Consider the following 16,907-nt stretch of genomic DNA (forward strand, 5'->3'; position numbering starts at 1 on the left):
CGGAGTTTGTACCATCTACCTTTGCTGGCGCATTACTTGGCATTCCTATCGATAGTGTCCTCTTTCATAGGTGTGGGGTTCTTTCCCCTGTGGATTCCCTCCTCTCCACTACTCGGGAGATCTTCTACTTAGGAGGGAGTTTAGGTCGGATAAAGTGTTCCATCGTACTTCTTGCCGCCGCTAAAGAGTTGTTAGCTGGAACGTTGGTGGTGTTTCATTGCCGCCGTAGGCAACTATTTCGTAATCAGCTTCATTTATGTGTTATTGGTAGATCCACTGACATTCTTCTTATTCAGGCACACAAGGTGGATGCCAGAGATTGCTCAGAGTAGGGTAAATTGCTGCATCCAAAGATTGCTCAAAGTCAAGTAAATTGCTTTGACATACTGTGTGGTCTAGTATACTGTACTTTCAGGACATACTGTACTTGCTACTGCTCTATTATTTGTGGGTTCATCAGTGTGCACATTTGTGAGCAAGACTATAGGGAGTGACAGATCCCTTGATTGATTTATGCTGCTGAGCTATAGCAAGCAGCTCCAATTTCTGAGGGCACCTAGAATGAAACAAGGGAGAAAAGAGGACAAGAGAACCCCAATGGTTCTCATTGATGTGATGCTTGATAGAAGGTATAGAGAGAGAAGTTAAATGGAAAGTCATACAGTGAGATTTCAGTGTCAAATTCAATATGATGGAACTATCAGCCTTTGCCAATATTTTTCCCATTGAACAACCTTAAGGATGAATTTTCAGCAGAATGTCAGCTAGAACAGACCCAACAGCTCAAGGTGAAACTGGGCAGAGTGAAAATGACCCCACAATCAGTGGCCATTTCTCAAAGCATATTTTCTTTCTCTTCTTCATCCACATCATGAAGCACATAAAGTGTGTGAGGAAGTAATCCTCCTATTGAGGCACCACATTATTGAACCTCAATATAGCTGGACATTGCATCTTCAGAATATGATCTATTGTTAGCTTTCTCTGCTTCATTACCATCTGACCTACATGTGTTGGCATGCAAATTCGCTAGCAAGAGATAAGGTGAAGCACTCCTTGGATCTAACTCCAAAATAAAGTTTGCAGCACGTACAGCCCGCACCACATCATAGTGAATCCTACAAGATGAAAGTAGGCTTGACCATGCTGAAGGAATATGTTCAAATGGCATACTGATGATCAGGTCTTCTGCCTCTTCCAACAGTCCTCTTCGCCCAAGAAGATCAATCATACACCCATAATGCTCCATTGAGGGCCTTATGCCATGGTCTCTAATCATTAAGGCAAAGTATCCCCTCCCATCAGCAACCAGACCTGTATGGCTACATGCACAGAGAACACAGATGAAGGTGATCTTGTCTGGCTGAAAGCCTTCAACCTGCATTTGACCAAACAGTTGCAAGGCCTCCTTGCCGTGCCCATTCTGAGCACACGCAGCAAGCATAGCATTCCAGGAGACCACATTCCACTGTGGCATCTCTGTAAACACTGCCTTCGCATCATATAGGCTCCCACATTTGCCATACATATCAAGGAGGGAGTTCCCCACAACAACGTCCAACTCCCCTCCACTGCAAGCAACAGTAGCATGGATCACTTGACCCTCTTCTAGGGCTGCCACACTGGCACACGCATCCAAAATACAAATAAAGGTAATCTTGTTTGGCTCTAAGCCTTCGACTTGCATTTGACCAAACAACTGCAGAGCATCCTTGCTATGCCCATTCTGAGCACACGCAGTGGTTATGGCATTCCATGAGACTACATTGCGCTCTGGCATCTCTTCAAACACAGCTCTCGCATCCTCTATGCTCCAGCATTTACCATACATATTGAGAAGGGCTGTCCCCACAACAACATCCAACTCCAACCCCTTGCCAACAACAGTTGCATGGATCACTCGACCCTCTTCTAGGGCCGCAACACTGGCGCATGCATCCACAACACAAGTGAAGGTGATCGTGTTTGGCTCAAAGCCTTCCGCCTGCATTTGACCAAACAGTTGCAAGGCCTCCTTGCCATGCCCATTCTGGGCACACGCTGCGATCATGGCACTCCAGGAGACCAAATTCCATTGTGGCATCTCTGAAAACACTGCCCTTGCATCATCTAAGCTTTCGTTTTTGCCATACATATTGACGAGGCCTGTTCCCACAACATCATCCGACTCCCATCCATTTCCAGCAACAGTAGCATGGATCTCTCGACCCTCTTCTAGGGCTGCCACCCTGGCACAAGCATCTATGACTGAGACATAGGTGACCTTATTTGGCTCAAAGCCTTCAGCCTGCATTTGGCCGAACTTTTGCAGGGCCTCCCTGCCATGTCCATTCTGGGCACACGCAGTAATGATGGCACTCCAGCATACCACATCCCGATGTGACATTTCTCCAAACACTGCGATTGCATCCTCTAAATTCCTGCACTTGCCATACATATTGACAAGGGCTGTGCCCACGAAATCATCCCTCTCCCACCTTTGGCCAGTAACACTAGCATGGATTACTCTAACCTCTTCTAGGGCTGCAACACTAGCACATGCATCCCCCACACAGATGACAGTAACCTTGTTTGGCTCAAAGCCTTCAGTCTGCATTTGACCAAAAAGTTGCAGGGCCTCCTTGCCATGGCCACTCTTGGCATACGCAGCAATCATAGCATTCCACGAGACCACATTCCTCTGTGGCATCTCTGCAAACAATGTGCTTGCATCATCTAGACTCCTGCACTTGCCATACATATTGACGAGAGCTGTCCCCACAACAACATCCAACTCCCATCCAGTACCAGTTACAGAGGCATGGATTACTCTACCCTCTTGTAGGGCTGCGATACTGGCACAGGCATCCACAACGCAGATGAAAGTGATTCTGTCTGGCTCGAAGCCTTCAGCCTGCATGCGACCAAAGAGTTGAAGGGCCTCCATGCCATGCCCATTCTTGGCAAACGCACCTATCATGGCATTCCAGGAGACCACATCCCGCTGGGGCATCTCTGCAAACAATGCCCTCGCATCATCCAGGCTCCCGTTCTGGGCAGATGATGCAATCATAATATTCCAAGAGTATAAATCTGGAAATACTATTTTGTCAAAGACAGCACGTGCACGATTCAGGCTCCCACACTTGCTGTACATTTGGACGAGAAGGTTACTCAGAAAACTGTTGCCAGCATATCCATGCCTGCTCATGTGTTCATGCACCCATTTGCCCTCAGCCAGGGCCTTGGCACTGGTGCAACGCCTCAAGAGCAAGGCATAGGTAGCATGGTCTGTCTCTGGACCCAGCTGACCGAGGATCTCTGCATTCAAGCTTTCAGGATTAGAGTCTCCAGTCGTCCGATGGTGCCCATCTAAAATCTGTCTTTCTAGCGGATTAGAGTCTCCAGTCGTCCGATGGTGCCCATCTAAAATCTGTCTTCCTAGCTCGCTCAAGGCCTCTAGACGAAACACCCCCAAAGCTTTGCCCTTGTGCCTACCAAAGTCTATTTTCGTATCCCTAGCCACCGAGCCTGGCCTATCCAAGACATTAGAACTTGTAGGCGTGCAACGTACAACCCTGTGTAGTTGTCTTCTCTCCAAGGATGGCAGATCAAACGCAAGATGAGGCGTGCCCGATGAAGAAGAAACAACATAAGATAGGAACAGCGCCATAGGTTTTAATCTTGTTGCTAAGTGGGCAAAGATGAGAGCATCAATACGAGAAGGTGTGATCGATTTAAAGAAGAAACTTAGATACTCATCATTTACAGAGCCAATTACGGGCACTAGATTGAAACTCTCAGCGACTCTGAAGGCTACGGTGTGATCCGTGGAAGGTCTGCCCGAACTGTCTTGGAATCTAAATCGAATTATGAAGATGGACGAGCATACGTACTTGGGCATTTGATTTCAACATCGGTCATCGGCACATTGCACAACCAGCAATGATCGATTATTTGAACGCATAGTTCGCCCAACTTGAATTTTGCGTTGAATGCATGAATTACATCAGACGCATTTGAGTACTGATTCACAAAATTCATGCTGAACCTGGAATTGCAAGTTTGAGGGCAATCTCCCGCAAGGATGCGTCAATTTTACGAGCAAAAACCTATGAGCAGGTTTATACGAGCGTGTTTTTCAAGAGATTTTAAAAATAGTATTTCTTTAGGAAATATGGTTTTTACACTTTTATTTTCATTAGAACTAGATCCCTTTATCATAAAATTATAGAGACTAGTCACTCATTCATTTTTACATAACATAAATCTTCTTATTCATAAACATCCCTTTGTACCCTTGTTATTACCTTAAAAAAGTATTGAAAAATAATTCATTTAAGAAACGTCCCTCATAATCACTCTCAATATAATAATATTATACATAAATAATTACTTATTAAACACATTTATATCATATGGCAATATCTTTCAAGTGTTTTTATAGTATTAATAACAAGATATTTATGGACATGTTTCTACAGAAGTTTAAATTATTGTAAATAAGTATTAACTTGGGCTTATATATCACTCTCATAAAATACATGTAATATTTAATACTATATATGCAAGGTTTTCCAAAATACAACCCCATATATGTGCTCAAATGGGGTTTTCCAATCAATTTGAGTGGCTGAATGACTATATTTGGACATTGGATGTGAAAGTTATGTCACTTTTAAAAGTGCTGTCCAAGGTAGTTTCGCCAGCGAAACTACCTTGAAAGACCTTGTTCAAAGGGGTTTCGTTGGCGAAACTACCTTGATGGCTTGCTTCAATGAGTTTTCTTTGGAGAAGGTTTTTCAATGTCACCCCCTATTAAGTAAAAAGTTGTAAGAAGGATCATAAGGGAATTTTCATAGAGAAGTCTACTCTACATGTGGGTTTCTTCAATGTTTTTTGGTAATGTTGATCATCAACTCTGTTTCTTTTGGTTGCCGCAACAACGTGCGGGTTTCCCACTAGTTTGCTCTTAAAGGTCTAAAGAATTAAGAGATATGTGGCAGCAAATAAAGCAATCTTCATCAACCTTGAATTATCAAGGTTTTATGGAGAAGGAAGGAAAACAGAGCCACGCGTTGCATGAATAATTCGCAAGAGTCCACAGCTACCACGAACCAGAGGTTGGAGACTGCAAAACAAAGGGTTTTGGACGCTTCCGAACACAATGGAACAAAGAAAACCAAAAACTGTGATGTCAAGCTCCCATACCCAACACACGGCTGCATTGACGATTCTGCTACAGCTTTATTCGCAATCCCTTATCATAGCCTTGCTCTGCAGATCTGATCGCTTGACTTTGTTGCTGGAGTTTTTACTCCACTGCGACGTTCTACTACTGGGCTATGCTTCTTTTTCACTGCTGCTCTTGATAGTTGGCTTTCCCGATTGCTACGCTGCTCTCTGAATCTCTGCTGGCTCTTGACACGGTTGCCTCTTCTTGAAGCTTTGCTTCCACTAGTTGTTGTTGCTCAATTGCAATTGCTTTGTTGTGAACGCTTATTGCCTTGTCTTTACTCTACTGCCTTAACGAACTACTGCCCGCTATCATTGCAATATTTGTTCTCACTGCTGTTATGGCGCTAGCATATAAGAGTCTTCAAGTACCAAGTTCTACGAATAGAGCACAAGGTCTCTAGCATTGCTTAACTAGAAGAAGCTATAAAGGCAACTAACGAGTAGTTTCAGAGAAGCTGAGTAGTAGCATCCACAAACAATGGAAAGGAACCTCACTGCTCTTATACCATGTTGAAGTTTCTATCTTGTCTTGAGAGACTAATGCAAGATTGGAAGCTTCAGAGTGAGAAAAGGTAGAGATGCAGATAGTATCCACGTAAAGGAAGACTCACAAATGAAGACTTTGTGTATACAAAGGTTCAGAGTACTTGTATTTCAGCCTTGAGAAAGATTCTCTTGGGCTTCTTTAAATAGACCCAAGAGTTCCACCTGTTTTCATCCAAAACTAGAAGTACAAGGGACAAGTTGATGTGAGCCTCTCCATGAAACCCATGTGCCCATGTGTTTCATAATGAGAATGCCATCTGATCACACCACTCACAATTTCACTCTAGTGAATGTTACAAAGCATAATTCTCAACATGTACATCTCTAGGTCATCCTCTGTCTTGATGAGGCCTCCTATTTGGCAATCATTGAAGTATGACCAGGTCACAATTTCACTCTAGTGAATGTTACAAAGCATAATTCTCAACATGTACATCTCTAGGTCATCCTCTGTCTTGATGAGGCCTCCTATTTGGCAATCATTGATGTATGTCATATGAGTCCTAAGGAGTTCACTAAGAAATATGTAAGGTAGTAGCACGTGCGATCAACAAAAGTGGTTTTGTATTTTTATGGAGTTATATAAAATATACATACATAAGGGGCTTTTAATTCAAAAAATGAAAATTTTCATAAATAAAGCATACTTTAATCATCTCAAAATTTATAGAATGGGTATATATATATATATATATAGGCTATAAAAATCCATAGGTAGGGTTTTTTAATATGCCTTGATTGCAGGTGCTATATGAGGTTTTTACATAGCGCCTCCCGCGTGCACGGGGTATTACTAAGGATGCCTCCATTCTAAAAGATACATGACGGAGTCCTTCGTATGATCCCTTGAGTAATATTCCATGAAGAAGCCCTCCATATGATTCCCTGAGTAATATTCCATGAAGCGAACCACTCTAGTTGTTAGATAAATGAATTTGTTGAGCATATTTGTGCATTCATGGTCTTTGTTAGCCCTCCTATGCTTCTCTACCATGTAATTTGAATGGTAGTCACAGAGAGTGATCACCTCCACTTGTCCGATCGTGCATAGTACAAGTTGATCAGATGCACGACAATGTGTTTGCACATTGTGATACTGTTCTGCCGCAGTGCGCACAGTGATGAGTCTAGGTAGTGGACCACCTCATCCCGCTTGATGATCAAGATTTGCAAGTAGTTCAAGACTGCCTTGGTAGGCGATGTTGGCTTAGTCAACATGTAGGTAGAGATGACCTTTCACTTGACTGGGTCTAGGTTATTTAGGCCTATGCATCTTGTATCATCGATGTTGAGTTTGAGTTGGTCCATCGACTCTATCTTCATGGCATACTTTAGAAGGTACTGCGAGATAACGGAGTTTGTGATATGTTGGATATTCATGTGCTCACCCCAGTGTAGCAAGATGCCTGAATGATAGGGCATGATGTTCTAATGCTCATATCCTGGCTGATAGTACAATCATTGCTATATCTTTCTGTCGATCATCATGATACATTGGATATTCATGTGCTCACTCCAAAGTAGAAAGATGCCCGAAGGATAGGACAAAATGCTCTAATACTCGTATCTTGACCGATAGTACAACCATCGTTATGTCTTTTTGTCGATCGTCGCGGTTGTGTGTCAAAGGGGAACCCTTTTGACTACTTGGTTGCCCGAAGCAAAATTTTTTATAGACATGGATATGTTTTGTTGTCACCAATTCACGCAAACGGGCTTGCAATGGTGGATTCGAGCCATGTGGATTTCTAGCATTGTCCCATAGTATGTGAGCCACTATTTTATCGGTGATCTTATCAATGTCATCTATGTGCATGAGTATGCATGTAGCCATCCATGGTTCTGGATCTCGTATCAGATGAGATGATGTTTGTTGGCTCTTTTCTACAGCTTTCGTAGGAAGAGTAGGGTATTATCAGTATGCAGGGTTCCGAGGCTTTTTGTCACCTACAGATATATTGTGGTTGTCGTTTGTAGTATACGTGTAGATTAGGACCTCGAGTCGTGTTTCGGTGAGAGACTTAGGCTTAAGTGTGGTAAGCAAACATAGTGCATGCATGTGTAAAAGGAACGTGTATCATCATGGTTGAAGTAATGAAGGCTTTCACCTTCATTGGGGATTGCAGGGTTTAGGAGGAGTTTAAGGGTTAGAAGGAGGTTCCAGAGTTTAGAAGGAGGTTCCAGGGTTAGAAGGAGGTTCCAAGGTTTAGAAGAGGTTCCTGGGTTAGAAGGAGGTTCCAAGGTTTAGAAGAGGTTCCAGAGTTTAGAAGAGGTTCCAAGGTTCAGGGTAGAGTACATGGTGGAGAACTCATCTCCCTCATAGATCATAAAGATTAAGGGTTGAGGAACTAAGGGTTTAGGAGGAGCATAGGAGTGGGAGAGGAAGAAGGTGTAAGAGCATGGGGGAAAGAGGAGAGAGGAGGGAGAAGGAAAGAGGAGGAGAAGGGAGGAGGAGGAGGGAGGAGTAGAAGGGAGGAGGAGGAGGGAGGAGGAGAGGGAGAGGATGGGTTGCAAGGTTGGAGGAGAGGGAAGGAGGGGTTGCAAGGTTAGGACATGCTTTTGGACATGGAGTGCAAGGAAGCATGGACACTTGAGACAATTGCTTGGAATACCAAAGTAGAACTCAACACAATGTTCCAAAGAGTATGGGCTTCATTCCATTATGGGGTATTTATATAAGTTGGAGAGCTTCTCTCTCTATATGTAGGAATTGTAACACATTCTCTCTCTACATGTAGAACTTGCATATAGAAGTTGCATGTAGGAGTTGCATGTAGAACTCGCATGTAGGAGTTGCATGTAGGAGTTACATGTAGAACTCGCATGTAGGAGTTGCATGTAAAACTCGCATGTAGGAGTTGCATGTAGAAATTGTATTTAGAACTTGCATATAGAACACGCAAGTTGGATTTCTAAGAGGGATTATTTCTAGTCTCATGTAAGTATAAGTGGAGCTTTGCTGCTACTCTACACACACATTTTGTTCTACCTAAGTCCATGTTGGCACAGAGACAACATACTCTCGGATCCATTTTATTACCCGTCCTCGGGTTATGGCTGATTGCGAGCACGTACCTGGGTTGCCATGCTTTTAGTCTAACGGTTATGGAACTTGTGTCGTGCCTGTCTATCCTACTATAAAGCCTTGGCACCATACAATTTTTGCTCAGTTTTCAGGTAGCCTATATCCACCATTTGCTCGAACAGAGATATGTGGCGTGCTTCTAAGATCACTCTTTGATAGAGTCGGCTTGTAATCTAAGCATTGACCCTTTCATTGGGATGGAAATTGAGTGGAGGTAAATGGGAATCAAGGTAACATGGGACCTCCAGAATGAATTCCAATGTTTTACTGAATATAGCACTTAGGCGAAGGAAGCAATCAATGTTGCCGCACATTATTTGCTTATGCTGCTGAAGTGCTCGGACCATTATGCCTTGGATATTCCATTCTACACCAGAGTATGGTTCAATCATTGGCCAATTAAAGGTTCGATCTTCATCCAAAGTGTGTATGTTGGCTTCTCATTTTTTACGCCGTGGAACTGCATAGAACTTAGGATGGGTTCTGAGACATGGAGGTGCACGCAGGTACTCCTTCAAGAAGATTACATCAAAGAGCTTGGCACGGCACCAATCAGGTTGTGGATCCAACTTGCTAATCCAACCTTCACTAATTTGACGCTGATGAAGGTTGGTAGAAAAGTTGTTCAGGGTCCATCCACCTCGAGTTTTCATATCAGGATAATTGGTCCAAAATTCCTTGATGGGGTTACTGGGAAGTGGTATCTCATTAAAATCATACCCATCATTAGAACTTGGCATGGCAGTACGAATTGGATTATCCGGATCCTGATATTCAAAATCAAATACCGTGTCATTTCTGCTGATGGAAGCACAAGTAGTATCGGAGGTGATGACGGGGCAGGGAGAGAATCTGGAGACATAGGGGAGAAATATGGAAGAGTGTTAGTTGCGGAAGGGGGAGCAGAGGGGAGGGGGGGAAGAACTGAGCAAATGGTTTGAATAGCTTGGTAATCCTCAAGGGTAGGATTAGCAAGGGAGGGGAAGAAGCTAGGTGTGAGGGGCTCGTAAGTGAGCCTTTCTTGCAAGGATTTATGGTCTTCCATGCATTCCTGTACTGCTATGTGTAGACTTGGTATTACAAATTCAAGTGGGACCACAGTTTCAAGGTCGTACACCAATTGAAAAGGTGTGTTCCTTGTACTGACCTTGAATGTGGTTCTGTATGCCCATAAGGCTGCATTCAGTTTCTCTGCCCAATCAGAACACTGTAGTTCTACTACCTTGGTGAGGATAATGCATATTATTTTGTTGGTGGATTCAGCCTGTCCATTCCCTTGGGGGTAGTAGGGTGTGCTTTTTCTATGGATTACCATGAAGCCAGACAAGAGTTCTTGGATAACCTCATTGACAAAATGTGTGCCTCTATGCGACACAATTTCAATGGGGCATCCGAATTAGGTGATCACATTTTCGTATAAGAATCTTGTTGTGCTTCTAGTATTTGCTTTTCTGACTGCTTTAGCTTCAGACCATTTTGTAAAGTAATCAGTGGCCACAATGATGTAGCATGCCTGTGTTTCTTTTGCTACTAGATGTATGAGACCCACATAGTCAATCCCCCATTTTTCAAATGGTTTTTGTGCAACAAGTGTTGTTAGGGGATTGAAGTCTTTGTGTTGTGGTTTAGTAGTCTGTTGGCATATATCATAGCCTTTTACATATTCATAGGCAGATATTTGCCCACAGTGTTGGCCACCAGTAGCCTGCGAGAAGAACTTTTCTTGTTGTGGCTTCCCCTTGGAAGTGTCCTCCTGCAATGCCTTCATGGACTTCAATCAGGATTGGCATGATCTCAAGGCATTACACATCGTCTTAATATTTGTTCCTTGCCCATCTTATACAGTTGTCCTGCAATGAGTTGATAGGGTGCAGCCTTTAGAATAAATTTTCTGGCATCTACTGCTTTCATTTCAGGGGGTGGTCTTCTTGCCATCAAGTATCCCATGATATCTCCACACCACTTTGGAACAGCATCTATTTGAAATAATGTGGCATCTGGTAAGCCGTCTTCTACTCCAGTGGCTTCTTCTCTTGACTTGACACGAGACATGTGATCGGCAATGGAGTGTCGAGCACCTTTACGAAACACTATTTTGAAGTTGAATTCTTGAAGCACCCTTGAAGCAAGGGGAGCCATCTGGTTATTCTTCCTATTGTACACGGACGGTTCACAAGATAAAGAAATGCTTGATGGTCGGTGTAGAAGACAAAATCATTTGCCAGTAGATAGTGCCGAAATTTCTTTACACTGCTAGGGCTTCCCTTTCTGTGGTGGTATAGTTGATCTCTGCATCATTGAGTTGTCGCGACTGGGGAAGTAGAATGGGTAGTCTTTCTTATGTTCACCAGGTTGACAAAGCACACTCCCAATTGTATACTTGGATCCATCAGTATGAACATGAAAATCAATATACCAATTGGGAGATATAAGGATTGGTGCTGTGATTAGGCATCACTTTAAAAGCTTAAAGGCTTGGTCGCACTCTTCGGTCCATAAGAACTCCACTAATAATTTGTAAAGTGGTCTAGCTATCATGGCATACCACAATATAAATCTTCTATAATAGCCGGCATGTTCTCTAATGCTATCGGTTTCTTGAACTTCAGACTCTCTTAGTGGTCTTGGCATTGCTATTGGCACACTGCCACTTGTGTAATTCTTGAAGTATTTCGGCACTTCTCGAAGATTGGCCTCTGATGGTGTGGAACTAGCCTGACATGTGCCATGTGTATTGGGTGGCATAGTTACATTTACTAATTTGTTAGGCTCTTCTTGAATTTCTTTTTCTGAAGTCTCTTGATTAAGCTTCATCCAGACATGTGGCTTATATTTCCGAAACTTCTTACGTTGGGAACTGTGGGGTAACTTTTCTTCTGGTAAGGTGTTTCCAAGTAAGGGTTCATTTGCTGCGCATACTCCTTCCAATCCCTCAGGGAACCATTCAAGAGGCAGTGGTTCTGATTTTGAGGGAGTTGACTTTGCAAGGTACAATTAGACGATCCTTGTTTGGACTCGTTCGAATTCATTGAAGTGCTTGGCCTTGTCTTTTCCACAATTTCCTCCTTCAGCTTTCTTGCGAGATCTTCTGCTGTTATTCAATTGTGGAGGTGCAACTTTTGGAAGCTCGACTGCCATTAGGGCATGTAGAATGGCTAAGTCATTTTCAAAGATTTGATCTTCAATTTCAAAATTCTCAGCCTCTGTTTCAAGGTCCCAAGCAAAATATGAGTCATCATTCGTATGGGTACCTTCTTCAGGTTCATTATCCCACTCGAGGTCAGCCATAAAGAATGGCATCTCTAGATTGATTGGTTCTTCATGTGGGAGTGGAGGATCTACCTATAGTGCCTTAGCATCTATATGTGAGAAGATGGGGTCTAATGAATGGCAATTGTCGATGGTTGCCAATGTTTGTATCCAGTTATTGACATTGCTTTGTGAGTCACCCGCAATGGCATGCTGTTGCAGGGGAGCTGATTTGCTTGAGATTGTCGTGGAAGATGTGTCATCCAATGCTCTAGGCACAATTGGTTTTATAGCTCCTATTCCCACATTCACCTTGACTGCGGTGTCTTGATTCTGGATTGGCAGTCTATCAGTTCCCTAGTCATGGAGGACTGATGCTTCCTGTAACCAAGGACATCCCAGTAAGATTTGATAGGATTTTTTGGGAAGATCCAAGATTGTGAATTGAAGGAAAAAGCAGACTCCTGCGATCTTTGTGGACACGCCATTCACTATTCCCAAGGGTTTAGCTCAGGAATGATTAACAAGGCGTATGTTGAAATTAGCCTTTTGCATTGGTGGGAGACCCCGTTCTTCATAGAGCTCCTTTGATAGGACATTTACACTTGCTCCACCATCCACTATGGCTTGGACTTCATTATATGCCTTGTGGATCAAAGGCACAGTAATGTTGCATATGTCATCTCTCTCACCCATCCGCACAGGGATATCTTCAATGTCGTTCATAGGTGGAGGGGGATTTGCAAGTTCAATCCATCCTTTAAAACTCTCCCAGAGATTGGGACAATTCTGTAGGAGGATTTCGATGGGAATTGACACATGGTAACTCAGGGTCTTGAGCTTGTTCATTTTGTACCCATTGTTGAAGTGCCTAAAAACGAGCCTTCTCCACCTCTGCATTTGGGTATGGAGCTTCTTTTATTTGAGGCTCGGGAGTTGATGTGGACAAGCTTGGCTACTCATTGCTTAGTGGAGGTGGAGGCACTTGTGCTTTCTTTTTCAGAAGTCGCTTTGGTTGGATTGGAATGTTAGGGTCCTTGGTGGCCTCTTTCTGTTGGCGTGTTATTACATTTACAGGTTGTGAGATTACACTTGCCGGACCTAGACTTTGATGGTCCACCCCAATGATGCTGATGGGGATGTCAGGCTTAACCTCTGTTTGTTCTGGGACCCTATTTTTCATGGGACAATCCATACAGGCATGTCCTATGCCACAATCTCTGCAAAGTGGTTGGAAAGTAGTTGGGCTACCATGATGAGGGCACTCTGCGATCCAGTGTTTTTCTCCACAACCGTAGCACTTGATTAGTGCATGATATGTGTTGGTACGTACTTGATTTGCATAAACTGGTATTAGACCCTCTGCACCTTCTACATAGTACACTGAGTACTCTGCTTCATACTCAAATGGCAAGTCTACTTCCTCGTCTTGTAATTGATGTATTGGAACTACTTGAGGAGCTGGATTTGGTGCTCTTGGATATGGTCCTGGATTCGGATTCCTCAGTAGTTGTGGGACTTGTGTTCGAACAAGAACAAGATTCAGCCTTGGATCTGGGGGTGCTTATGCAAGTGTTAGTTACCTGTATACTGGCATGGGTGCCGCTTGGTATTGTTGAGGTCGAGGCGGGTTGTTGCGCATGTTGAAGATGCAACTGTTCTCATCATGGCCACCGATGACATAGATATGGCACCACAACCTTGGTGGTGGATTTGCTTGTGCAAAGATTCTGGCTCTCAGGATTGGGCACTCATTTGATGTATGATTGGCCATGCAATGTGGACACTAGACATTTTCTCACTGTGGATATGTCTGAGTTGGCGGTCGAGACAAGTGAATTTTTTGTTCCATGGCCTGCATCATGTCTTCTTTCAGCTTCATGGTCATGGCCTCTAGGCGATCTTCATTTGATGTTTCGGTAGTGGACTTTGATTTGCCCTTTTTTGAGCACTTATCTCGCGTAGTAGATCTGTCGTCATCACTGCTAGTGTCTGAGTCGGTCATGCCATCCTCGATGTCGATGGCTACCGCATGAGCAGCATTGAACATTTCATAGCTGCTTATCTTTTTCATATGCTTTCAGATTTTCTTTCTTAGTCCTGCAATGAACCATGCCATGAGGTACTTCATTAGGCAAAAAGGGAGCTCATTTTGGGGCCCTGTAAGAAATTCACTATTTTCTCTTTTCTCTCTCTACAAAAGCAAGAAAATATGGATACTTGCATGAGAAATGTCAGTGTGAAAAGGAATAAATATATTCTTTCACATGCTTTACATTCAATGTTCATATAAGAGCAACACTTTTCTGTGCAGAATTTGGTGATTCTGACACTGCAAACGCGTCCGGAACGGCCCAAAACCTCCAGAACGGCACTGGAAACGCTGGAATCGGACATCCGGAGGCCCGAAAACGACCAAAAAAGACTGAAAAACGCGATTTGCAACAAAATGCGGTTTTGGGCCGTTCCGGACGCGTCTGCGGTGTCAGAATCACCAAATTCTGCACAGAAAATAAATTTTTTAAAAATTCAAATCAGATCACCTCATTAATGTGACATGCTTCGACGAACATATAGTACTATTTCTTTTTCTTATTTTCATCTTCTTTTGTTGAATTTTCAACGTTACGTTGGCCCACTCCTGATTGGTTGAGAGCCTATTTTCTCTCTCTTCTAAAAGGTCCCAAAATGAGCTCCCTTTTTTCCTAATGTGCATTTAGGCGTGGGTCACATTTGGCGATTAATCTTTTCATCTTACCTAGGTATGTGCATACTTCTTCTCGTCGGCCTTGTTCGATCTTGCTTAATTGGAGAGCAGAATCATCTTGTAGCCTCTCCGTTTGAAAGCATCGTTTGAATTCTATTTGAAGTAGGTCCCATGTGGCGTGCTCTTCCACTAGAAGGTCTAGGTACCATTGACACGCTTCATCAGTTAAGGCCACGGGAAACCAAGCCACCTTGGTTTCATGGGATTTATCTCCACCCGCTCGGCATGCGACATCAAAATGCTGGAGGAATCGGGCTGGATCTCCCCTACCATTATATTTGAAAAGTTTCAGTTTTTCCAAGGGGCATCTGCCTTGATTGTTATTATTTCTTTGATTAAAGAAATTGTCAACCTCTGCATCGAGGTCGATATCCCCATCATTGTTGCAACGGCGTCCAGCCATGTTGGGGCGTGGAGGAATTAAAGGGAGTGATTGAATCTGAGGGGGGGATTCGGGGAACAGGATTGGCAGGGGCGGTGGTTGCAATAAAGTTGTATGCAAATTTGGCAAGCGTTGGAGTCAGAGGCATTGGTCGGAACGTAGCTACATGCAGATTGGGCAAGATTTGCAAAGGGTGTCTCTGCCACAAGTGCGGGTGTGGATGAAGTTTTGTTGGGATGGTTAGAGTGGTGTTAGTTTGTGTAGGGACCATCATGTTAATAATGTGCCTAAGATTATCCTACGTGTGTAGGGAACTGTGCTGGTGCAGACGGATCATTAATCGGAGGTCACGGCATGAAGATACGATCGAATTTGTGCGAAATAAGCCCATACGGGGGCGCAAATGAGCGAGTGCTAGGGATGCTGAAATGGTGTGCAATGGGCTAGAAAAGTATCCCATAGCATGGTATTTCCATGTGTGAAATTTGGGTTCAAACGGGGTTCAGTTTGGGTCCCAAACGGATGAGTTACGAGGGGTTAAAGAAGGGGTAAAATTTGCTTTTTTGAGGGGGGGTCCTAAGGGTGGTGTGAATAGACTTTAAGTCCAACTGAGGGATTGGAACCAAGTTATTCTAGTTAGGTTAACTAACTTATATCCTCCAGTTAGGTATTAATTGAAGGTTAGGTAACCTAACCTAACTAGGGTAAACCTAACCAAGTTAGACTAAACTAACCTAACCTAACCTAACCTAGTTAGACTAAACTAACCTAACTAGTTAGACTAAACTAACTTAACCTAGTTAGACTAAACTAACCTAACTAGTTAGACTAAACTAACCTAACTAGTTAGACTAAACTACGGTTAGGTGTAGGTTAGGTTTTTTTTTTTGTCTATGGGCGGGAGAATGCGGCGGCGATCGGGGGTTGGTTTTTGCATCGGGGGAAGCAGTGGCAAGGGGGAAGGGGAGGGTGCAGGGGAAGAGGGGAGGGTAAAGACTAGGGGATGGGAGGGGGACAGGGGTTGGGGAGGAAGCAGCGGTGAGGGGGAAGGGGAGGGTGCGAGGGGAGAGGGGAGGGGGGCGGGAGGAAACAGCAGCGAGGGGGAAGGGGAGGGCGCGGGGGGCAGGCACAGGCGGGTGGGAGTGGGCGGTGGGACGGGGCATGGCAGGCAGGGTGGGCACGGCACGACAGGAGGGTGGCGGTGCGAGTCACGGTGGGCGAGGTGGCGAGATGGGGCGCCGGGTGGCGCGAACAAGCAAGCATATGAAGAGTAGGGTATTCTCAGTATGTAGGGTTCCGAGGCTTTTTGTCACCTATAGATATATTGTGGTTGTCGTTTGTAGTATACATGTAGCTTAGGACCTCGAGTCGTGTTGTAGTGAGAGACTTAGGCTTAAGTGTGATAAGCAAACATAGTGCATGCATGTGTAAAAGGAACGTGTATCATCATGGTTGAAGTAATGAAGGCTTTCGCCTTCATTGGTGGGGGTTGTAGGGTTTAGGAGGAGTTTAAGGGTTAGAAGGAGGTTCTAGAGTTTCGAAGGAGGTTCCAGGGTTTAGAAGAGGTTCTAGGGTTAGAAGGAGGTTCCAAGGTTTAGAAGAGGTTCCTCGGTTAAAAGGAGGTTCCAAGGTTTAGAAGAGGTTCCAAAGTTTAGAAGAGG

At 43.9% G+C, this 16,907-nt stretch overlaps 1 protein-coding gene across 1 annotated transcript; it reads right to left on the minus strand.

Annotated features, from left to right (window-relative positions):
* Positions 1 to 922: 922 nt before the first annotated feature.
* Positions 923 to 3,652, minus strand: LOC147889702 (pentatricopeptide repeat-containing protein At2g13600-like). The gene has a single exon (XM_087391294.1). The coding sequence runs from the start codon at positions 3,650 to 3,652 to the stop codon at positions 923 to 925; it is 2,730 nt and encodes a 909-aa protein (XP_087247420.1).
* Between the last annotated feature and the right edge of the window lie 13,255 nt (positions 3,653 to 16,907).

This window comes from Dipteris shenzhenensis, chromosome 20, assembly GCF_047967505.1.
Source record: "Dipteris shenzhenensis isolate YYH24624 ecotype China chromosome 20, Dip_SZ_1.0, whole genome shotgun sequence".
Taxonomy (NCBI): Eukaryota; Viridiplantae; Streptophyta; class Polypodiopsida; order Gleicheniales; family Dipteridaceae; genus Dipteris; species Dipteris shenzhenensis.